Below are 25,882 nucleotides of genomic sequence, written 5' to 3'. Positions count from 1 at the left end.
AGGTTGGGCTGTCACGCCAGCCTGATTCAAAATTCTAATTTTCCAGGCTCAAACTCAGCCCATTGACAGCCATATCCACATGCCCTCCTTACTGAGTGAAATCTTGAAAACTCCGCCAACTCGATGTGACTTAAGTCACTCATGAGTTGATAGTCTTAATAAAAAACATGACTGGACTCATCACTCAATGCATGGGTTTTTATTAGTCCAAATGACCATGTGGTATGATGTGGTGGTGCTGTTGGCTTCTCATTTTCTAAGTCATGGTTTATTAGCCACATGCTTCTTCATTTTTATGAGGGCGAAAATAGCCCTTTACCGCATTTGATTGTATAGGGTTAGCTTGTCTGGAAATGAGAAATGTATTTTGAAAAAGGAGCGCTGGGCCCACCAAAAATAAGGATTCGATCCACCCTTGGCAGTCTCATTCATTTTAATTAGACAACCATGAACCCATAAAATGATTTTATTTTATTTATTTATTTTTCAGTTTTCTATTTAAAGCTCTTTGTCGTCCACCATTACACTAACGTTATGAACTAATTTTAAATCGTTTTCTCCGGTATAATTCATTTGTGAGAAGTTTTGCTCTCAAACTTTTGTAAATAACATGAAATTAAAACCCCTCATAATTGGATGGATTAGATTTACTTCACGACCACCCAATGTGCCCCATATAAGATATAGATGGATTCAAAACGTGAGGCCCTTGCCACACAAGGGTCATTTGGTTGTTTCCTTCTTCCTTCATTTCTTTCATGGGAAAAGAGGGTGTGAAAGAGAGGATAATATTATTATTTTTTGTTCTCTTCCTTCTTCTTTCCTTGGTTTCCTTTACAATTATTTTTCAATTTTTTTTAAAATAAATAATAGGCGTTAGTAAAAGAGATGAAGGTGTGATGGTTTCCTTCATTTTTTTTTATTTTTATTTTTTGGTTATGAATGATTGGAGTTTGTGAAATAGGAAAGAGTGAGTAAGAACGTTGTAATAAATAAATTTTATAACAGAAGAATATTGTAATCATCAATTTTCAATGGCCTATTGATATTAATTGTGAATTGCTAATATAAATTGTAGACCAATGACATTAACAGTGGACTACTGATGTTCACCATAAATCATTGATATTAACAATAGAACGTTGATATTAATAGTTGACCGTTGATATTTACCATGGACCACTGATATTAATAGTGGAGAGTTGATATTCACCATGGACCGCTAATATTATCCACGGCTTGCCGATATTTTCACTTTGGATCGTCGATAATCATTATGGGTCATCAATCCCGTAAAAATGATGATAACTCACTTGTTATATATATAATTTACGTAATATCATATTTATTAGAAAGATAATTTGAAGAACTTTCAAATGAATTTAGAATCATTTCATTTAACACAATTTAAGTACCTTAAAGTGAGCCCAAAGTTGATCATTCACTATAAAAATGGTATTCCTCAAAAATCAAGCCGATACAAAATATCAATTTTAAGTTTGGGAGACATTTGAGTGAGAACGTAAAATTCACAACAGCTCCCAACAACGATTACCAAAAGGAACAAAGGAAACTACAGAAAAGAAACAACACACAACAATCAGTTGTGTAATAAGATTAAAGAAACAAACTATCCCACAAAAGATCAAGTCTGCAAAGTCCATGCACTGTGAGAAGGAACCCCATTTTTGAAATTTCTTTCTTTCACCTCATCAATGCATTTTTTTTCCCCTACCCTCTCTGTACATCATCATCCCCTCCTTTTATACAAGCCCTAATATCAGCATACCCGACAGCAGTAGTGAATATCCAACATTATTGAGAAAGAAAACAGATGGCCCGCTTACAACATTTTTCCTTCTTTTTTTTCCCATCCTTCTACACTTCTAACATGAGGCATGTTGCACCGAACACTGCGGACTCAGAATGGAGATTGGATGCTAAGCGATGGGGAGCCATACCACGTCACAGCAGGATTACCTCAACAAGAGTGGTGCTGTTAGAATCCTACTCTGCCTGTATGTGCTGCCATAGCACACGAGCAAGACCGGGGCTGTCCATCGGGTTAGCCCCCACAGCATGTGGTGTGGCTGAAATATCGGGCTGCTCCTGTCATCATATGAATGACACATAAATGGGAAGTTGAAAATAAAATTAACAAATGGTCCATGTGCGGTCCACCTGATGACTACTGCACAAGCTTTGGGCCACAACAACATACACTGCACAACCCAACAGACAAACAGCCCCAATCTCTTGCACACGCCACATTGGCACACATGGAAGGGTAAGATCCGGATGGCTACTCTCGCAAGCAGCCAGAGGGGTCCTCTTCAAACTAGAAAGAGTTGAGGTATGAAAAGTTCCGGCTCCGGCTGTACTGGAGGAGACTACCATATGTGCGGTCCCAAACACCAATGAAGAGGGACTCCGTGTCAGGGCTGAAGGACATGCCTGATATCTCACCAAAGAAATCGATTTCCTGCTGCCTTTCATACCCGTTCCTTGCATCGTAGACATGCACGAAGTCTGCAGGCTCTGCCATTGCCATGAACTGGCCGTCAGATGTGAAACGTATAGAGCGGATGGCCCCAAGGTTGCCCTTGAGGACTGTGACTGACTTGGAGAGGTTACGGGCATCCCAGATCCGGCAGGTCTTGTCCTGGTTTCCAGTGGCAAAGGTGCGGCCATCAGGGTGCCATGCTGATGCAAACGAATAGTCCAAGTGACCGCACATAGATGTGATGGTCTGCAAATGAATGGATGAGATTAGCAGCCCGTTTCATTCCTTTTGGATTGGAGAGGATTGAGCTATTGTCTGCCTTAACATTGTTTAACTTAAAACTACTTGGACGTTGATGTTTCATTCTGAGCCAAGTTGAAAAACTCACTGAATTCTAAAAATTTATAAAACAAATCAGCAATGCAAAACCAAATCAACCTAGCCAGTAGCCATTACAGAATAAGGGTGGCAAAACTAGACCCGACATGCCAACTCAACCCAACCCAAAATGTCAGGGTTCCAGTTGACCTATTTCCCATATAGGTTGGGTTCAAGTCATATTTCGGCAACCCGATAGTTAAACAGGTTGGTTTCAGGTTTATCTAGCCATCAAACCCTCAGGCAGTGTCGGGTCATGAAGGAATAGAATAAAGTGGCTGCATAGGACGAAATGCTCACCTGCGCACCATTTCTCACAATAACTTGTGAGAACTTTTTGAGAACTCATCTCACGTGATATGAGCCTAAAATCCGAAAGGTCCACGTGATGCAATACCCTATGAAACCCCCGGGGCCCAAATTTTACCCTGATCCAAAACTTTGGCGGGCCATGGCAAAAGTAAACAATTTCCTCCCTTGATTTGCCTCTCTTTGCTACAGACCACCAGAGTTTTCGATCAGGTTAAAAGTTGGCCCCTAAGGGTTTCATGGGGAGCCACATCACATGGACCATTCGGATTTTGGGCCCATGACACGTGGAAAGTGGTGCAGGTGAGCATGGATGATTGGGTGTTACACCATGTTACTTTTCTGCACCTTATGAGATAGGTGATTGTGAACCTGGTGAATTAGATTATATTAATGCTTGTGAACTTGTGTGTGATAGTTGTAATTTGGATTAATAGTAAGGATTTGATTTTATATTAATTAAGATTTCTAAACATATTATTAACATTTTTATATAAAATGGCAATATCTTTTTTGTAATTTATTTTTGATATTTTTTAACGAATGGGTGAGCTGGATTAGGTTTGGATTGACCTATTTAAAAATGGGTTGGGCTGGGGTTGAGATTTTCAACCGTTTAACAAATGGGTTGTTAGATTTCAGTTAGACCCATCCTTGTCATGACTTGAGCCCAACCTGACCCAAACCCAACCCATTGCCACCCCTACCATAGAAGGAAATTAGCGACATGGTAGATACAGATCACATGAAGTTTTAGGAACTGGTTTTAGTGAAGTTTTCATCAGTCTTGTCACAACAAAAGACTTTCAATTATCAGCATAAAGCGAAGAATAAGAGGAAGAAGGGAGAAAAGCCAACCACTTCACAAAATCGAAAAATTAAGTACCTTTCCAGTATTAGAGTCCACAAGCAACCCCTCAGGGTTGTCTCCAACTATGACAAGCAGCTTGCCATCAGGGCTCAATGAGGTATGCTGCAAAATAGAAGGAATCCAGTTGAAAAACAACACCAGAAATCCATTCATACAGTATAATGAAACCCTTGTTTACATCATTGCATGGACTTGAAATACACGGCTGAGTTGATTAATTCAACCAGGATCTGAAAATTGAGTGTTAAAAAATCAGTGCATTTATGCAATTACTTTTAAAAAATAAAAAATAAAAATTAACGTGTCCTATTTTATCTCCTCCATCTTCATTCAAAATAGCCACAATATAAACTGAATACCAACCACCAAGTGTCTGTTTTTCTCCTGGCCCCAATGTCTAATTTCCAACATAAGTGCCAAACCCGCCAATCTAAACATAAAATTCAGGCATTCTTAGACCCCATATCCTCCCTCCCTCCTAGAATTCCCAGTTGATTTTGATTTTTCGACATGGATTAACTGTCTTGAACTCAGAATGATGCCAGAAACCAACTTGACATAAAAAGCTAAGCAACAGATGATGCAGTATCAAGGTCTTACATTTACTGGCCAAGTAAAGCGGAAATGCTTAGAAAGCTGAAACTTCTCCATGTCAAAATCTCTAACTCCACAGTCGTTATTTGAGGCCATGAAGTGAACAGCTCCACTGTGTAAAATTTCAAGTTTTGAGTTAGCCACCGCACATTGCAAAGAAAGGTACAGGATAAGGCATCCCAAAAAAGAAGAAGAACAAGAAGAAGTGTACCTCGAACTGTTATAAATCTCAACAGCATTTGTGATTGCATTATCATCATAAGTTGTCCTGGAGCAGAAACTGACTCCAGGTCGATCCAAATACTGCAGTTTGTGTGAGAGAAGTCGAAAATGTCAGCACATCCTAGACAATCCCCAAACTGATAAGATACAGAGATATCCATCATCTTTCAACAGTTCAGTAATTGTGCCGGCTCCACGATACACGTTCCTTTGACAATAAAATGAAACATCCTGTTCTGTTCTTTTGATATATTAAGCTATTAACATTTAAAAAAAAAAAAAAAAAATCCTTTTTAAGTCCATAAAAAAATGTATTTAGGCATGATACAAAAGACAATTTGATTATGCCAAAAATCTAGCAAACTAGCATAAATAGCAGAGGTAGCTGCGATAGCAAGTAGTTATGGTTAAATCCAAACAAAGAGCAATGCTTCCCTAATAAATAATAGAATTCCTTATAATGTTTCCTAAACATACACTTTCACATTGCAAGAAAATAAAACTTCAGAAGAACAACCATACATGTTCATGCAAACACAGCATGTTGCGTAAAGAAAACATGCATCTCATACGTGCAAGAAAAAGAGGGTAGAAGAATGAACTTACAAACCCACCCATTTCCCTCTGGTAAGTGGTTACACAGTGGAGCATTGGAGTAACAAGGCAAGTGAGTGCATGTGTCCAAGGCATACAACATGGCATAACATGTATGATGTATCACATGCATGCAGTAAAATGAATGTGAACAGGGATGCATATTTCCTTTGTTTTGCATCTTGAAAGCATTACCTTACAAATAAGCTCGCCTTGAAATCCACCAGCCACAAGTAACTTGTCCTTGACAGCCAATGTACTAACTTGGGTCTGAGTGAATCCTTCTAATAGACTTCCCGGGTGTTTCTATATTGGAAAAGAACAAATACGAGTAGCAGGTACACAAGAATCAACATGATAAAAGAAATATCACTATAGTTCCTTATTGAAGATAATTCAACTTCAGATGTATAAACAAATATTTTTTCTCCATATTATGAGAAAAAATGCACCTCGCGTGGTGCAACATGTCCTGAAACATTGAGAACTTCCGACTTGTTGCAAGTAATTGTGGACCAATGAATGACAGAAAAGTGCGACATGAGATACACATCGTGTTTTGATGTAGCCCAGACCAAATTCCTCAACTGCAAAGACATAATAAATATAGGGCGTCAGTCACATTACCAAAAGAACCTCAACCACATATACCAATTACCAGCAAATACCATACATAAATGAGAAGCACAACTCCCAATGCTCTCTTGTTGGGACAAAAATATACAAAATTAATGTCCATATACTATTTCATTTTTTTTGAAAAATACTATTTCATTGTTACAAAGAGGAAAAGAGAGTACATACCACACATGTTTTTTTAATCAATAGCATGCACTTTGATGACAGCTCATTACATGGATATTCATAGTTTATCTAACCACCATTTATCAAAAACATTTTCAGTATTCAGATGATATTTTCAACCTAGTCAATTCCAGTTATAAAGTTATAGATTGTTCAATTTCAGGAAACCTGAGAGCATTTTTCTTTAAAAGGCTCAAATTGGAACCAAACATTGACCTTGATGCTACAATACTTTTGCTCTATCACTCTTCGAACAAACTAAACACCTGTCCTTCGCTCTATAATTGAGGGCATGAAGATCAACTACAACATAAATTGCAATGGAAATTTTGAGTTTTAGATTGGGTTGACAATGTCCCCACTCAATCCCCCAAAAGAACAGAAGTAGAGCACCTAAGGAAATCTGGCCCTGCCTGAAAGTGCCAAATTAATGATCATATCATATTTGTATTTTTAAAGATTTCCCCTAGTGTGATTTTATCATTAACCAATAAAAAAAAATCCTACACCAATAAAAAAAAATCCTACAAACCCCCCCCCCAAAAAAAAGTATCCCAGAAAAACACCAACTCCCATAAGGGGCCATTTGGATGGGAGTAAATGGAGGTAAATAGAGGGAATTGGAAGTAAATGGAGATAAATGATATTTGAGGTGTGTTTGGATGTAAGTAAATGCATAGAAATGAAGTGAAATGGGAGTAAATGGGCATTGTAAATGAAATCCTCTCTACGAGAGAGGATTTGTAAGTAAATGGGGTGAAATGCCTTTTTGAGCTCCCTTGGACAGTCACACAAGTGAACAAAAGTGGCGCCATGCACGTCCACCATACGCATGGCATACTACTGATACTCCAAAATAATTCAATTACCGGCTACATCACTAAAATCATACCAATAGAATGATCCAAATCATCCAAAGGTTAGCCATCTAAATGGACAGTTAAAAAGCATTGGCAAGTTGCTTGTTTGTGATCCTTACATTTGTGGTCCACCCAAGGCTCAAAATATTCAGATTTTTGGTTAAAGTATATATTTCAATGTGCTTATTATAATTCATCTGTTAAATATCACATCTATGTCAAAGTCATAGATGTCAACCTCGGCTTCATGCAGCTCTTCATATGAGTCTGGCACTCTATTGCATGTGGTTTTTGAAAAGTTTTCTGATTTTTTGGTATTTTGAAATTTTTTTGATGTTTTTGGTTTTTTATATATATCCAAATCATCAAGCAAAGACTCTGGGTTCAATTCCCAATGGAGTCAACATTCTATGAAGACCTCCCCCCAAACACATGCACGAACGTGACGGCAGTGTCCTCACTTCTTTGGTTTTTATGTTGATTTGTTACTGTAAGCAAAGTATGTTATTGACTCAAATGTGAAAATGCAATTGATTCAGAGTCGCCACTAGCCAAATGAAGCTTAAAATTTACAGTCGGCTAAAAACCGTAGAATCGCTTAGAAGTAGGGGAATCTAACGATTCCCTAACTCAAGTGACTCCTGCGATTGATCTGTAACCATAGATTCTGAGTAAAGGCCTCGGTGACGGAAAACGAAGAGACCATTTTCCGCCCACACAATGTGTAGTCTCTACTTCACAAGATTTGCAATTTTTGAAAATTCAACGTAGTTTCGCCATTTTATATTTGGTCGTGCTTCACATAACCCATAAGGGCTGACGGTCCGCAGGTTGGAGTTCACCTGGAAGTGCTGCCCAAGATGTCTTAAAGATTTCGAACATACCGCCATGCTGCCCAACATAAGAGACAAAAACGGCCATCAAAGTAGCTGGATGTTATTTTGTCCTTGGGAGTGAAATGGTGTCGAATCCAGAATGTAAAAGAAATCTCAATGACCATGAGGTTCAAGAATATGTAGCACTTCTTAACCGCATCCAAGACGTCAAACCGGATCCGTCTACTATGGACAGAATAGTTTGGAAAATTGACAAATTTAGAGAATTCTCAGTTAAATCATTCTATAGGAGCATTGATAGGGTCCCCTCAATAGGAGAAGAGATCCAGACTAATCATGTCTAGAAATACAAAGCTTCCCCCAAGATAGTGGGTTTCGGTTGGTTGGTTGGTAAAAAGAAGGTCCTTATAGTTGATAATTTGAGAAAAAAGGGGTATGATTATCACAAACGTGTGCCTATGCTGCATGGCGAGCGAAGAAACGGTGGACCATCTCTTCATTCAATGTCCCTTCATCAGTTGAATCTGGCCAGATCTTCTTTCCCGTTTTGATATCCGCTGGTCCTCCCCAAATTCGACAAGCAGTCTCCTTTAGGCCTGACATGGTCTAAGATTGGGCAAACAGAAGACCGATCTATGGAGAATGTCCCTCCTTGCTCTCTGGAAGATAGTGTGGGAAGAAATGGAAGATGTTTCAATGGTGTCTCAAACTCCCCGGAATCCATAGCGTTTAGAGCGAGGCGGTTTGTGGTCGAGTGGGCTTCTAATGTAGAAAAATTAAAGGGCAATAATCTTCAATTTATAGGAGTGTAGTTGTCCTGCTACCTCAACGGTTAAGCTATCCTTGTATTCCTCTTTATCTTTTAATATAATTTGTGACTTTTCAAAAAACAAAAATGGCTAAGAGTTTGTCCATCTTTATTTTATTTGCATTACACTCCACATATTTCAATTGCATTAAATATATCCTCATTTCCTTATATCTCATTTTGCAGTATTCTCCCATTTTTCTTATTTTATTTTGCCTACTCAGGATCTAAAACCCCGTGAATCAAGGCTAGTTGACATTTTATTATATTCACTGCATTTTTACTTTATTTGCTCACCCAGGGCCATTTGGCTCTGTGATGCAAGGCTAGATATTTTTTCTTATTTCGGCCCATCCGGCCCTTATTGGTTATGCGAAGCACGACCAAATATAAAATGCCAAAACTCAGTTAAATCCTCAAAATTGCAAATCTTGTGAAATAGAGACCGCCCATTGTATGGGCGAAAAAGGGTATTCAATCCCTTCATTTTCCATCACCGAGACCCTTACTCAAAATCTACAGTTGCAGACCAACCGCGGGAGTCACTTGAGTTAGGGAATCGTGAGATTCCGCAACTCCTAAGCGATTCTACGATTTCTAGCTAACCGTAGATTTTAAGCTTTATTTGGCTAGTGGCGACTCCGAATCAAATGCATTTTTCACACCCTAGTTAATAACATACTTCGCCTACGGTAACAAATCAATATCAAAACCAAGGAAGTAAGGGCACTGCCGTCACGCTCGTGCACACGTGTGGAGGGAGGCGTTCACACATATGTACACTAATTTAACATATTAAAGCTAATTTGGGATATCACTTATGTTCTTTTGAATGTATTGAAAGTTTCCAATCCCATCCAATACCCTTCATTTACTCTCATCCAAACAAAACATTTGGATTTCAAATGCATTTCATTTACTCCCATCCAAAGACAACTAAATAAATCATTTACTTCCAATTCATTTAACTCCAATTCCATTTCCCATTTACCTCCATTTACAAGCTCCCAATAGAGCCCTAAAGTACTCTTGTGACCTCAAAAAGCTCCACATTGCCATTATAGCAAAAGCACCTCCAACAGATACATTGAAAGACCAAGGTGTCCCAAACTGCACCAAGATGAAAGCCCAAATCTCTCTTGCCACCATGCAACAAACAAACAGGTTGTCAACCATTTCATCTTGCATATTACACACAATGCACCTATTTAGAAACATGCTATTCCGCTTTTTGAAGTTATATCCAAGGTTAAGATTTGGTTTGCCGCCACAATCTAGACGAACAGCTCATTCATGGGAGCGCCAGCGATTACCAAACTTTGGTACAATGACGAGAAACATTAGTCCAACCCAACAGCCATGAGAATAGAGGGGACATAAGTGATATGATGTTTGGAAGGACAGATCAACCAATCAGGCAACTTCGTCCCTTCTATTTTCCCGTCCTTTTTCCTCAACTGATCTCCATCCTTTCTAGACATAGCCACTGCTTGAATTCAGTACCCAACTTCTCTAGGAGACACTTCTAGCCTTTTTATTCTCAATATTCGCCACATTCGTAGTTACAGGCCATCCCCTAACTTCACAGTTGCCCCGCATCTCCACAGCTTCCCTTTCTTCGTCAAGAAACAGGTTCCCTTTCTTTGTCAAGATACAGGAATTTAATGAAGATGTACCTTCTTAGCTTGCCTAAATTTGTTGCCTGGAATCACCAATTCCCCAAACTTCTGAACTATGCTACTACAAAAGAGTTCCATTACGGATCAAAACCCGCAACAAACACCATGAATGGGCCACTTTTCGCTCTTGCTGATGATATCATCTCTCCACTAAAATCCGCACTACTCTCTCACTAATACTGTATTCTCCCTTTCCAATCTGCCTTCTGTACGATTCTCAGGCTGCATTCAGCAGGATTTACAGGTCCTAAAGAAGCCTACTAAGATCTTAATCCAAACTCAATTCCTCACCTAAGAATAACCATTAAACAGGAACAAAACTAACAGAATTGGCATATAAACCATACTGAAAATGGCCTCACATCTCTAAAAGGTGTTTTTCACGTTCAATTGTTGTAATCTTTTATTTTGGGAGAGTTTGTTACGTGTTTCAAGGTTATTGTTGTTCTAGAATATTTTACATATAAATAATTAGAATGTAGAATACAAGTTCAACATATAACTAGGATCATTTACCCTGGGATCCTATTTTAATCTAGCAGTTTTTAAGTCTTCCAGCTTTCTTTCTTTTTCCTTTCAAAAAACGAAAAAACAAAAAACAAAACAACGCTAGAAGCCTTAAAATTTGCTATTCTACTTTCAACATCCTACGATGCCAAAAATTCAGTCCCTTTGCATCAAGGTGTTCTGTAACGATAACGGTGGCCGTAATGGCCACCACCGTTACCTTTACGATACGGGGCATAACAGCTGTTACGGCCCCGTAATGGCCGTTACAGTCTTTCTTTTTTATTTTTTTATTTATTAAAAAAACCCCTGAAAAACATTTATCTACCCCGTAATGTTGATTAAAAAGTATGAAAAACATGTCCCATAATAGACCATTACGGGGCTATTATGGCCTTTAAAGGAGATGTAACGTGCTGTTAACGGCAATTACGGGTCATTTTTTTCCATAACAGCTGTTACGGCCGTTACGACCCCGTAACGTGTAACGGTTGCCACCGTTACCTTTACGTAATGGCCTTTACGGCACACCATGCTTTGCATGGACTTAGTAGCGGGATATAAGAATATCACTATACAAATACTAAACATCTGAAGTGTTCCATAAGGAACCAGATGGTAAAATTTAATAACCATACTACAGCAACAGCACAACCAGCCAGAATTGCTTTTGAATCCAGCAATCAAATATGGTGAAACAAGAAAGGGTACATGGTGAGAACCTCATCTTTCCTTACCTGGAAATGAAGAATTGTAGACTTCACAGATCGAGTATTGCGCCGAAACTCATAATACATGCCACCTTTCTTTGTTGGTTTGCATTCCTAAATACAAGTAAAAGAAGAGGATAAGATGGAAAGAAAACATAAATCAAGTTATTGTTTAAAGTCCATGATAAAAATTAAACAAAAACAAAACTATACCTTCTCTGATCCCTCTCCAGATTGAGGGATGTTCTCGTAATTCTTGTATTGTTCTAGCCTGGTCTGTCTGTATTTCTCCCTTGTGATGCTTAGCCTCTCCCATGGAATCCCTTGGATATCCTTGCCTCTCCTAGCTTGTGCTGAGGAAGTATCAGTTATCTTATTATCCTGCAAAGAATCCGATATACTTCTTAATTTGATGTGATAACTGCTAAGCATTCCTGTTTACTGAGAATACAATTAAGAGGGAAGGGAGAATATACTTGAGCTCTAAGCAAAACAGCCCAATGTAATAATAGCATGATGTTGAATCAAATAGAAACTAGAATAAATGGCTCTCTAAAGTTGAACAGCAAACAGAGTTCATATACCATGCACTGCAACAGAAAAGGACACATTACAACTCTCCAGTGCTCTGGACCATTCCATAGATGGGTCCCATTCCCACAGTGGGTGGACCACAGTAAAAAACTTGCAAAGACTGGACAAACCTACCTGTCCAACTGGTAGAAAAATTTCCAGTTAATTCTGCTGAGCATTGTCAAGTTTCTTTCTGACCATCCATAGTAGGCCAACATCGGATCAGTAACATCATCCAATCATCAGGTTTTCTACTGTTTGTCCATTTATGGAGGGGCCCAAAAAAATGAATGTTTTGGATCATGCATTGTACTCCAATATTTTGGAGCACAGACGATAATTAAACATGTTCCTTGTGCACAGGTTATTTAATGAACTATACTTGAACAGAATGTATAATTAGAAAGCATGAAATAAAACCAACCAGGTGATCATATTCATCGTCATCGGACTCCGAGTCACCCATCCCTCTACCACGGAACTCTTCATCCATGTCATCATCTGCATCTGCCATTTCGTAATCATCTGCCATGTAGTCGATGTCATCCTCTTGGTTCTGGGACATATTCTACTCCACAAGTATATACCTCTGTCACAAACATTTCAAATGAAATAAGCCACTAACACTCATATAACAAAAGAAAACGTAAGAGTAAAAAGATGTCAGCCACAACAAAAACCCAAACTAATTAAGAAAGAGGACTTCAACTGTATCCAAAAAAAAATGATATTTTCCGTTGAAAAATGACTATTAAACAAGGAAATGAATCTTGTGTTCATTGGAGAAGTATAAATTTTTTATTTTTGGGAAGAGTAACAATGATTTTATTAAAGAAGCACTATGAGATGGCAGAAAGGCTTCAACCAAAGAAACAAAAGAAAAATTACAATCTTCCACAGATTTAATACAAGATGCCCACTCCACCATAAGAAGATGAGCACTTAAGAAAACCTCCTGCGCCTTAAGGGATACACTGCAGAAGCACCATCCATTTCTCACCCAAATAGCCCATAAGAAAGCTAGAAGAGCCAATCTCCAAACAGCTGTTACATTTCTTCCTATCCCCTTCCCATGTCATATCAAGAATAGCTCCCCGACCGATTTGGGCATCACCCATGATATGTTGAAGATTCTGAAGAAACAACTCCACACTTGCCTAGCAAACTCCCGTCTTGACATCTGCCCTACACATTGCCCACACATTGGGTAGCACCATTGAGCATCTTTGGAGACTTGTCAATAGTAAGGACTCTCTCTCTTCCAACTGGCCATCCAAAGACCGCAACTTTTGGGGGAGCCCCGTATTGCCTCACCACAGCCGTGAACACTCGAGCCATCCCCATCTAAGTGCCTCAAGAGACCGTAGAAGGATCGAACAGAAAAGCAACCAAAATTTTCCTTTAGCCAAAAACATTTTGTCCCCTTCTCTCACCAACATATAAAGGTGAAGACAATCAAGGAGCCCTCACAAACTCCACTTCGTCATCTATCATGTTCCTTTAGCATAATGGAGACCAAACCACAACATTGCCTAAGTAAGAGTAGCAACTGGATACCATGATGTTCCTTCCGAGGACAAAGGAGCTATTCTAGAAAACGCTTGTTGTAAGAAGGATTCTCTAATCTACACGTCTTCCCAAAAATGAACTCTCTCCCAGTCGCCAATAAAGAAGCCAATCCCCGTGTTAAACATATGCTTAAGCCTAGATATCCCCTTCCAGACCCATGAGACTCTATAGAGACGTGTCCTTAACCCCCTACCCCCCTTTCTTGGCATCCATACTTTCCTACCATGACTCTATGCCAAAGGGAGTCTTCCTCGGTACCGAATCACCAAAGCCATGTTTCCAGAAGAGCCAAATTCATCTTTTCCAAATCCCTTATACCAGGAACGAACTCCTACATTCCAATGCTTCACTTAGCAGTATGCATATTGAACACTTGTTCATATGACTAAATAGGAGGGTGATACAATGCAACCGTGATAATTTATAATAATAATAATAATAAGGTCATATAAAAAGCTGTGTGAGAAACATTTTGACAGTATTATCTCATTGCAAATTTTCCCCCACCAATGATAGATTTGGTTTCTAGTAACTGTTTCAAGTAGAAAAACACATCTATGCTAGAAAATGATGATATAAAATGTAACAACTAAAGTTGGGGCATCAAGATATGCCAAGTACTTTTTAAACTGCGTTAAGTTAAACTCCGCATGTAATTGTTGTTCGAAAGGTAGGCCTAGAAATGCAGGCCCTTACGCCTTCTAGATGTCGAGCAGCTTCCATCCATGACCCTCCTTTGCTTGCTTACCCTTTGTGGTGTGGATGTATTAGTTGGAATGGGGATTATTAGAACCAGGTGGGATTGTGTTGGCATGCAAGTGCTGTAAAGTGGGGCCTCTGCAATGACCAGCCCCAGAGCCCCATACAAGAAAAAGGTTGATGATGCCCAAAGGGCAGCAGATCCTAAAACTTCACCAACATACCATTTAAAAGTCGATCCCAACTGGTTGGGAGAAAGGCCAACATAATGACGACAAATGCATGGGTGCCTGAACATATCATTCATAGACTAAATTAATTGTATAACTCCACCAATATCAAAACCACCACACACGCCAGACACATGGATGAGATCCACACCATTCATATGGGGGGCCAAAACATGAAAGTTCCATCAACCAAAAACTAATGTTATTAACTTATCATACCGTCTGATGTCTGGAATAAAATGGATGGTGAAGGAAACAATTAGCAATGATTCACATTCCATGAGCACATGCTCACCAAGTGGACAGTTAAGATTGACAACTTCGGTTAGTCTCCAGTCCATGACCAACGGTTCCGATCATCATTAACATGTTTCTACGCATTAGGTACATAATAAAGGAGGACAGTACGTCATGCACTACCAGCAGAAGAAAGTTACTATCCTATACATACATATATACATACCTACACACACACCTGAATTCATATAAACCTAGCAGAATATAGACGGAACGGTAAATGAATTATGTGTATAAACAAATAAATTAATGATGAATTATCAGAAAATACAAAATAGCCCTAAAAAATCAAGAAACCAAAGAAAAACCTAAAAATTATTAATCTGTATACAGTTTCTATTGTAATTATATCAACTCATCTTGTTTTCTCCGCATCTTCAAAAAAAAAAAATTTTTTTTTTTAAAAGGAAAAATAATTTTGAAGCAAGCATAAAAGCCAAAGATTAATAAAAATAAAGAAAATACAGAAAACAAAACCCTAAGATTACAGATAAAATAAAATAAAATAAAAACATATAGAAATTACCCGCTTAGGAAATTAAAATAAAAAAGAATCTTCTTTAATGTTTGGCCCAACCTAACCCTAAACTTACAATTACATATATGAAAAAACAGGAATTTCACACCATTAATAACAGAAAAAACAGAAACCCTAGAATTAAAACCACAGATCGAATAATATCGATTTTTATATGAGAAAGATGAGATCTTTGCACCTTTTTCTTGCCTTCTTTTTATTATTGGACAGGAGACGAAGTTCGGCGAACGGATTGTACGGCCCTCGTCGTTTTCTTCAGATCTGCATCTGCGAGGGATCTGAATCGGGTATATCGATGTAGAATCGACCGGTTTTCGGACGAGAATCGTGAATTTTATGTATCGATTTTTGGAAATTGGGGAAGGGGTCTCTCTCTCTCTCTCAATGCCCCGACCGAAGAAATGAAAGGGAAAGAGAAAAGACGATATGGTTTTTATAAGTGCCCTTTATAGTCGCCGTAATTACTAAAACTGCCATTTTCTGGTGAGCAAGACTATCTTCTTCCAGGGGTTATTTGATATACTCCGGCTGCGTGTAGCACTTGATATGCATGCAGTCAGAAATTGTAGATGTCAAATATAATACTTAAATTAAACGGTCTAAATTGTGTATATAACTATATTTAATGAATATAAAAAATAAAATAAAATATTTTAAAGAATCTAAACCTTTGATGCGTGGAAATTTGTTTATTAAAAAAGGTACGTTGGATATCTTACTCCGACTGTCCAATATTTGTCCACCAATCTGATAGTTAGATAATATCATAACTGTAATTTCTTCTTTCAAAAAAAATCTAAACTGATACTCATAATTTGGACATTTTAATGAATTTATTTATGACAAATCAGCAATTTATAGATAATTTACAAGTGCTGTGTATCATCCATCACACTTTGCCAGAGTATCAAAGCTTTTCTTATCATACTCTTTCTGTCGGTTTGAGCCCCACACTCGCACTTTCCACAAGCACTTCCAAATGCAGGCAGCCAATCCACCGATTTTGTGAAGAATCTGAACCATGAATAATATAAGCCCGTCTTGAAGATGAATTTTTCAGTGATAAGGATGTCCATTCGTCATGTGGACCACCCTTAGATAAAAAGTACTAGTTTAAAATTTTCAACGGTCTGTATTCAATGGAAAATTCATTCAGTCTATTATGAGTGGAATGTTCTGATTTCTACGTATTTCTGTCTTACTCGTTGAAATAGATCTTATTCACCGCTCAGATGGCCCACAAGCTTTCAATGTGGAGATGTCCCCTGCGTGAAAAGATGCGTGTAGAGAGGCCTGCGTAAACCTCTTCTTTCCCAGGTAGCGGGTTAGGTGCGGGCCCGGCCTCACCGAAGATGGTGCAGACCTTACAGTGGGGCCCACCTTGATGTATTTTATTCTATATCCACTCCGTCCATCCGTTTTTTTAAGATCATTTTACGGCATGAGCCCAAGAATTATGTAGATTCAAATATAAGGTGGACCATACCATAGGAAACAGTGGTGATTGACCACTAATGTGCCATAAAAGATTTGGATCAAGCTGATATTTTTGTTTTTTCCCTTTATCCAGCTATATGTGACCTTATCAACAGGTTAGATGGCAAATAAATATTAAGGTGGGCCTAGGAAAATTTTAACGGTAGGGCGTTCATCACCAGCTTTTTTCCTATACTGTGGTCCACCTAACATCCGAATCTTCTTCATTTTTTAGGCTTACGACCTAAAATCATCTGAAAAAAAAACGGAAGCGGCGTGGATATGGCTTAAATACATCAAGGTGGGCCCCACTGTAAGTGCCACACCTAATCCGCTCTCTATGTCGAGGCATTGTACTCTATACTCGGGTATTCAGTTTTGACAACTGGGCCCACGCTTAAAATGATCCAAACCGTTGGTCTGTTGGTTCTTACCATTGATGGATTATATGAAAAAAAAAAAATTAATGATGTGACAGTTATAACTTTTTTATTTGTGGCCTGCGAGTAAACGGTTGAAAAGGGATATAAAGCAGCTGTCTGCGGTCAACTAAAAAGGACCATAATGAGAGGAGGAAATCGGATTGCGTAGTGAGTTACTCAGTACGCTCTCATCGTACTGAGTAAACTCATTTGGGCCCACCTTGAATTCGTATGGAATATCCACGCCGTCCATCCATTTATCAAGTGGATCATAACGTAAGAAATAGTGGGTATAATGATTTTCACCGTTGAAACCTTAATAGGCCCCACAGTGATGTTTATTTGTCATCCAACCTGTTCATGAGATCATTAAGACATGGATGAACTGTAAAGACAAATATAAGCTTGATCCAAAACTTCCATGGCCCCTAAGAAATTTTTAGCGGTAGACGTTCAAATCAACTGTTTCCTGTGATGTGGTCCGTTTGAAAATTTTATATGATTTATTTTTGGACTCAGGGGCTAAAATTATCTTATAAAATGGATGGACAGATCGGATAAAATAAATAAATCAAGGTGGACCTCACAGAGTTTACTCAGTACGGAAGGAAGAAACCCGATGAATGGTGGCCCCACGGAGCTTCTAGTATACGGAAAAGTGACGCGGATTGGATACTGACAAGGTAAGTAGCCAAATAGCTACTGAAGTGACGTCACCAAGCTCTGTGGACCACACCATGATGCATGTGTTGTATCCATCTCTTCCAACACGTAGAAATAGTTTTATGGCATTACAAAGAAAATGAGATAAATCTAAATTTCAAGGGGGCCTACTACAGAAAACCGTGGGAGCAGTCACACCCACCATTGAAACATTTATAAGGCTGACAGTGATGTATTTTTAAAAAATATCAGTTTGATCGGAAACTATTGTGGCCCCTAAGAAGTTTTGAACGGTGGATGTCACTCTCCCCACTATTTTCTACGGTGGGGTCCACTTGAACTTTAGATCTATCTCATTCTCTTTGTAATATCATAAAACAATCTCTACAAATGGTTGAATGGTATGGATACAAGACATGCATCATGGTAGGGTCCACAGAGCTTGGTAACGTCACTCCAGTGCAGATTTAGCTACGGACCTTGTCAGTATCCAATCCACGCCCGTTCGTGGGTTTGCGTGTGACCCCGGGCACAGAGATGTTCCTGTGCCAGGGTCTGTGGGGCCCACGGAGATGTCTTTGACAAATCCACTCCGTCCATCTGTTTTTGGAAGACGACAGTATGACAAGAATAAAAAAGGTCAAGCAGATTCAAAATTTACGTGGTCCATACCAAACAGTAGAGATTAAACACTTGGTGGTGAGAGAAGTTTTTTTATGAGATTTTTATTCCTGCCGACTACTAGAGTTCTGGATCAACAAACTTTTTAGATTCACGTTCTGTCGTAGTCTTTTAAAACAGATGAACAGAGACACAGGCAATCCCCTTCCGTCAGGAAAACGGATTGGCTACTCCCCTGACATCAGCCAATGGTTGGTTGTCGGTGCTATGTGGACCCCACCATGTATGTGTTTCATCCATGCCGTTCATATATTTTTCTACATCATTTTATGGCATAAGACCATAAATAAGGTATATCCCAATCTCAAGTGGACCACATTACAAGAAACAGTGTTGAATGAACCTCGTAAACTTTCTGGGGGTCATAAAAGTTTTTGGATCAATTTGATCTTTGTTTTTTCCCTTCATTTGGGTTTGTATGACCTAATCAATAGATTGGGTGTCAAATAAATATAAAGTGGGCCTTAGGATGATTTTAATGGTGGATATCTAATCAATATTGTTTTCCTGTGGTGGGGTCCACCTAAGATTTATATATTTCTCATTTTTGGGATCAAGCCCTAAAATAATCTGTAAAAATGGATGAACGGAATGGATGAAACACGTACATCATGATGGGGCCCACAGAGCACCGTCCACCAACCACCAGGCTGGTGGCGAGGGAGTAGCCAATCTGTTTCCTTCCATCAGGGAGTGAGGTGGCAGTATGTGGATTAGGTGCGGCCTGGCCTCACCATGGATGGTGCAGCCCTCGCTATACATACCATCTTAACGTATGTATTTTGAATCTATACTGTCCATTCATTTTAATGTAGAGCAGGTCGCGGACACTTTCAAGTCCAAGATGGACCAAAAAAGACCCGATCATAGGCATAAGTTATTAAGATTGTCAAAACCTTAAAACATGCATATCTCGCAAAGAGTTACTGGACATATTGTATATGATTTTGGGGTAGGACGAGCTACTTTAGCCAACCAACCCGACATAGGTAGGTTGTCATGCCGAATTTGCAAGACTCCATTCTATTGATGGCTAAATTCCATATTTAGTTCCATATTTACTATGAATAGTAAGTTTTAGTTTGATTATAACTCTTAGAAGTTATGTCCAACATGAAAAGTGCTTAGAATAATTAGGAGAATAACGTGGTTAAGCCACTTACTATAAAAGTAAATTTATTATTTATAGTAAGTTATAAATTTTAGGGAGTTTTAGCTATAGTTTGTTTATAATCTCTCTAATTGCTTGGTATCCCTATTTAAAGGGTTGTGAGGTCATTTATTTGAATCAATAAATAAATTTCAAATTTATTAGAATTTATTTATATTTTTTTGTTTTCTTTCCTTGTGATTCGAGAAATCTTTGTGAGGACTCTAGAGAAGCCCCATGGATTCGGAGTAGTTATCCTTGAGAAAGATGGTGATTGGCCTCATCACGTTCATCCCTGCATCACATTTCCCCATCATTTTAGGGCATGAGGTTAAAATAGAGAATATTTAAATCTCAGAAAGACCCTGTCGAAAGAAATAGTAGTGATTGAATACCCTACAATTAAAAAACTTCACAAAGCCCATCATAATGTTTTCATAATGTTTATTTTCTAACTTATTAATAAAGTCTTATAAAAATTGATTAAGGGAATATATATATATATATATATATATAAAGCCTCTTTTTTTTAGTCCATTAATGATCAATAGGAAATTATTTCTTATGGCATGGTCCACACGAGAATTGGATATAATTCATTTTTGGACTTATGCCATAAAATAATATTTGCAAAATAGATAAACAATATTAATATAGAACATATGTTGGGGGATGCGTTGAAGCAATAATGAATTATAATAAAATAATAAGAAATCAATCAAGCCAAGTACAACCAAAACACAAGGTTTTACATCAAAAAATCTTAACTTTGAACTCCATTTACTCCCTAAAAGAGTTAAGTACTTTCTTCTATCTATAATCGTCGATTACAAACCCTTTAATACATTAAAAATTAAAATAGGAAACAAAACCTACAATTTTACAAAATTGTGGAAGTTAGTCGATGGAGCTTCGATCGTATTGAGTATCATCGATAGAATCGAAGTTACCTTCGATCCTATTGATTAAAAACTATCCAGCAAACAATGTCAAAAATTAGGATTTTGTTGATAGGATAAAGTGAGCTATCAATGGAATCAACAGCTGCTCAATGAAATCAAGTGGTCTCTCGATGCCATCAACAGACCTAATTATAAACAAATTTAAAACAACAAACAACAACACATCCATCAAGGTAGGGCCCACAATAAAAGTTGCGATGTTTTAAGTGAGCCCACCTAACTTGCTAAGTTTTGTTGAGCCATAACATGGTGTCATTTTATTAGCCCGACCAAACAAGTCAAGCGTAGACTCGAACCAACAACCTCTTAGAAGTTGACAGCTCCTCTTAAACAAGCATCCTCGGAGCACATGAAATAGCACCATATCACAACCTAACAAACTCGGTGTCACCTCTCTCTGAAAAGGTCCTACGGATCCCCGTCAAACAATCGTGGCCATCCAGTTAATGAGTTATTCATCATCGTAGTCCTACGGATCCCCGTCAAACAATCGTGGCCATCCAGTTAATGAGTTATTCATCATCGTACAATTTTAATGGTTCATCTGCAGTCCAGTGTGGGCTGATTGTATCATCAGATCCATTGGATTGTTGCACCATATACAATCCATGTTGTGTCTGACAGCATGAACGGTTCTGATCATGTGGAGTGGGCCCTGTGTATGGTGGGGCCAGCAGACTACAAATGCGGTACTACAGTTTACCTTTGTCATCCAGCTGGATCCCGTTACTTTTATAATGTCCCGCGGCACTAACCAAAAAGGCTACAACAAGGACCATGGTTGACCATCTTACGTTGATCTGAACCATTGATCTAATGGGCCTAAGATGTGATTGAGAGCCATTGTCTTTAGAGGATCGGATGATCCACAAGGACCCAAGTTCCTGCAGTCAAAAGCTAGGTGGGCCACCATGATATTTGTGAGAAATCGATCACGTCCATCCGTTTTGTTAGTAAATGCTAGATTAACTCACCATGCTATAGCATTTTGAATACAGTCTGTAGGGCAAGCGTGGATGTATGGATCTTATCCACACCGTCCGTTCGTTTTTTTAGCTCATTTTAGGGAATGAGCTTGCAATTAAAATACATCTAAAGCTCAAGTTGGCCGAAAACAGTAGAGATAATGACATCCACCGTTGAACCTTCTTAGATCCACAGTGATGTTTGTTTGCCATCCAAACCGTTCATACGGTCACACAGACCTTGATGAAGGGAAGATTCAATGGTAGGGATTCAATTTCCCCTTTTTCATGTAGTGTGGTCCACCTTGCCTGAAAACGAGCTGAAAAAAAACGGATGGACAGCACGGAGAATTCACATATATGAAGGTGGGCCCCACATAGAACACACATATATTATGTAGCCCACTTGAGTTGGTGGATTTCTCACAAACATCGCAGTGGGACCCACCTAAGAACTGAGTCACAGCCAATCCGCGTCCACCCTTTTCATATGGTACGGTACCACACCTTGCGGCATCAATTTCTCCTTTGTACGGAGGTGGACGAATGAGGGCATTTTTGGAAATGTCTTTAAGAACCCTTTCATGCAGTTGGGTGCAAGAACAAAACGAAAGGTTTTCTGGAATGCGTTCCCACTTATTACAGTACTATCTCAAGACCATATCCGTTGGATCTGAGCCGTGTCTGATGATCTAAACCGTTTACAAGATTGGCCAAAACATAGATGGAGGATTAGTAATAAAGGAACTCTTTTTTGTGAATAATTTTATTATTAAAAATTTTCGGATGAATGTGGACCGTCCTATGACAATTGTTTTATATGCCTTTGATTTTCCAATTCAAGGCCCCGATCTTTAGTATTTTTTAGACAGCCATGTTGAACATTGTATACGATCAGATCAACGGCTTGGATCACAGATAAAGCTGTAAATCCAATGGATATGCACCATACATGGGAATGCATTCAAGAAAACCTCACAAAATAAAAGTTCCAAATGGCAACAAATTGGAGGAGACTGATAAAGCATCAAATGGTTCAGAGAAAAAGGTCGTCTCTTTTGGACCCATGCATCTAAGGTGCGACCATTTGATTGCCAGCTAAGAAAATGGACGACTCCTGCCTAATTATTTTTCATCATGTGAGCCCAGCTTTGAATTATCCATCCCTCTTGTATCTCTTATAGGTGATATGGAATGTTCATCACGTGGAAACCACCGTTTATTTTTAATCCTTCTTAAAAGGCACTTTGACCGGAATTATGACCGGAATTACGAACCATTTGATCGATGTAATAAAGACATTTTGACCAATGATCTAGACCATCCATCATGGTGGGTCCACCTTTGATTGCTAGTCCCTCTCAAAAGTTACTTTTATTTGATGATCTTAATCATCCTAACCATCCTATCAATGGTTGGAAAGATGGAAAGCTTAGATATTATACATGTGTGCCACATTAACACATACGATTTAATGAGGATGGACTCTATATCAATGGCGGCCTAAAAATTAGGGCTGAAAGTCGGGCAAGTTGAGCTGGGTTGGTGCACAACCCTTGCCTAACCCAAGGTTCCAATTAGATACTGACAAGGTCAGTAGCAAAACTGCTACTGAAGTGACGTCATCAGACTCTGTGGAGCCTACCATGATGCATGTTTAGTATCCATACCGTCCATCCATTTGGAGAGATCGTTTTATGGCATGAGAAAAAGAATGAGATATATCTAAAGTTCAAGTGGATCCCACCAAAGAAAACAGTGGGGACAGTGACATCCACCGTTCAAAACTTTTTAGGGGCTCAATCCAGGGAGGCTCACTTTGGGCCCACCATGATGTATCGGTTTTATCCAAGCCGTCCATCCATTTTCCGGATTATTTTAGGGTACAAGACCAAAAATTAGACAGATAAAAGGCTTAATTAGACCACACGATGGTGATTGAACGTACACCGTTAAAAACTTCTTGGTAGTCGCAGAAGTTTTGATCAAGCTCATATTTTTTTTTTCCCTTCATCCAAGACTATTTGACGTTATGAAAAGGTTGGATGGACGATAAACATCATGGTGGGTCATAGGAAGGTTTCAACGGTGGGCATCATTATCACCACTTCTTAATGTGATGTGGTTCACTTGAGTCTTGGATCTGCTTCAGTTATGGGCTGATATCCATAACTGATCTGGAAAAATGGATGGACGGCGTGGATGAAACCCATATATCATGATGGCCCCATATAGCCCCTGATTGGACCGAATCGGTACAGTCAGGGGCAGGACGCAATCCGGTTCCGGCAGAGCGTTGAAAACGGACTCTTCACATCTTCACCCAGGTCCGCGTGATAAAAAGTGAAACGTGTGAAGTATCTGAGCCTTCCATCAGGTGGGATAATAAGTTTAGATCTTCCATCCTGAAAATAAGGCCATTTAATGCCTTAGGTGGGTCATGGAAGATTAAAACAAATCAATGGCTAGAAAATAATTTTTAACCATCAATTTACTTTGTTTGTGCACTGTGCTGAAGAGTGAAACGGTCTGATTTTTTAGGCAGGGGACCTAAGCATTATTCCAACCTCATGAAAAGTTCAGATCTCACACACGCATTCCATAATTGCACGTGTGCCTGTTTGTACGGCTCCACGGGCATGTGTGACCATAGGCCCACTATGATGTATATAATGTATATCCACACCGTCCATCTGTTTTTCCAACTTATTTTAATTTAGTATACTAAAAATGAAGCATATCAAAATCTCATGTGGACCACACCACAGGAAACAGTGGTGATTGACCGTTAAAAACTTCTTGTGCACCATGAAAGTTTTAGATCAAGCTGATATTTTTTTCCCTTCATACTTGTCGGTGTGATATTATAAATAGTTTGGATGGCAGATAAATCTTACGGAGGCCCTAGGAAGGTTTTGATGGTGAGCGTTCGGTCACCATTGTTTCCTATGGTGTGGTCCACCTGAGATTTTTAACTGCTTCATTTTTTGCCCAAAAATGAGCTATGAAAGCGGATGGACGGAGTGGATATACAAAATATATATATCAAGGTGGGCCCCACGGTCGCGGACTGACCGAGCTGGGTGTTACCCCGACCTAGGGGGTGTACACAAACAGCTAGCTCGGTTTGCTTGCTCAATTCGACTCAATTCGAAGCTGAGTTCAATCTGAGTCGAGCTGATTTTTTTAGCTCGGAAATGAGTTCGAGCCAAGTTCAAGCATGCCCTAACTCGACTCGACTCGGATCGAATCCAGCTCAAATTGAACTTGTATCCTGCAGCCATTTCTCTGCCTTGTGGGTAGTTTCGTCATTCATCATCCTCATGTGCATCAACTCTTAGTCAGAGTTAGCAACTCAATTGGGAAATGAAACTGATTGACTCGTCTTCAAATCTCTCATAACCAATGACCCAGTTTGAGTCTTGAGCTCATGGAACAATTCTCTCCATTTCTACAACTAGCAAGGAGTAACATGCAGTTCCAGGCACCAAAGAATCATAGCCTTAAATCTAGGGTCTAAGAGCTTGGTGGGCTCCATATCTCCCCACATAGCAAACCTCACCTTCCTTCGTGCAATTCATCTCTCTAACAACAGTTTTCGTAGCACAATCCCCCAAGACATCCTAACTAGCAAATCAGGCGTCCTCCTCTCCATATAAATCTCACGGCAGCTTTTCTCTTTGTTTTTCTTGGTTTTTATGTTGCTTAGAAGGTGTTTTATCAAACACCTGTAAAACCATTGCCTCTGTTTGTAAAACAGTGAGATTTTAAAGTTGCAATTCAGGTGTTTGTGGAAATGCCTTAATGGCAAACTCAGCTTGATCTTGGCTCGAACTTAGCCCGAGCTGCTGACTGAACCGAGCCGAGTTGGCCAGTCAGGCTCGAGGACCGAGCCGAGTTCAAGCTGAGGTCAGCCACTGACCAAGCCGAGTCGAGTTGAACTCAGTTCAACTCAATGTACCCCCTACCCCGACCTGATGGA

General features: G+C 39.1%; 1 protein-coding gene across 1 annotated transcript; it reads right to left on the bottom strand.

Annotated features, from left to right (window-relative positions):
* Nucleotides 1–1,422: 1,422 nt before the first annotated feature.
* Nucleotides 1,423–16,020, bottom strand: LOC131256054 (uncharacterized WD repeat-containing protein C2A9.03-like). The gene is made up of 10 exons (XM_058257082.1): nt 15,760–16,020; nt 12,673–12,837; nt 11,889–12,056; nt 11,703–11,789; nt 5,924–6,058; nt 5,667–5,777; nt 4,867–4,958; nt 4,662–4,767; nt 4,077–4,163; nt 1,423–2,749 (listed from the first exon to the last, which is right to left on the bottom strand). The coding sequence occupies exons 2-10, from the start codon at nt 12,811–12,813 to the stop codon at nt 2,339–2,341; spliced, it is 1,338 nt and encodes a 445-aa protein (XP_058113065.1). The 5' UTR covers nt 12,814–12,837; nt 15,760–16,020; the 3' UTR covers nt 1,423–2,338.
* Between the last annotated feature and the right edge of the window lie 9,862 nt (nt 16,021–25,882).

The sequence above is a fragment of the Magnolia sinica genome, chromosome 9, assembly GCF_029962835.1.
Source record: "Magnolia sinica isolate HGM2019 chromosome 9, MsV1, whole genome shotgun sequence".
Taxonomy (NCBI): domain Eukaryota; kingdom Viridiplantae; phylum Streptophyta; class Magnoliopsida; order Magnoliales; family Magnoliaceae; genus Magnolia; species Magnolia sinica.
This window is presented reverse-complemented; position numbering and strand designations above follow the sequence as displayed.

Coding starts and splice junctions, on each gene's coding strand:
- LOC131256054 (XM_058257082.1), bottom strand. CDS start 12,813: ATGTCCCAGAACCAAGAGGATGACATCGACTACATGGCAGATGATTAC. Junction 5,778..5,923: donor GACATGTTGCACCACGCGAG/GTGCATTTTTTC, acceptor TTTCCAATATAG/AAACACCCGGGAAGTCTATT. Junction 4,768..4,866: donor GAGATTTATAACAGTTCGAG/GTACACTTCTTC, acceptor AATTTTACACAG/TGGAGCTGTTCACTTCATGG.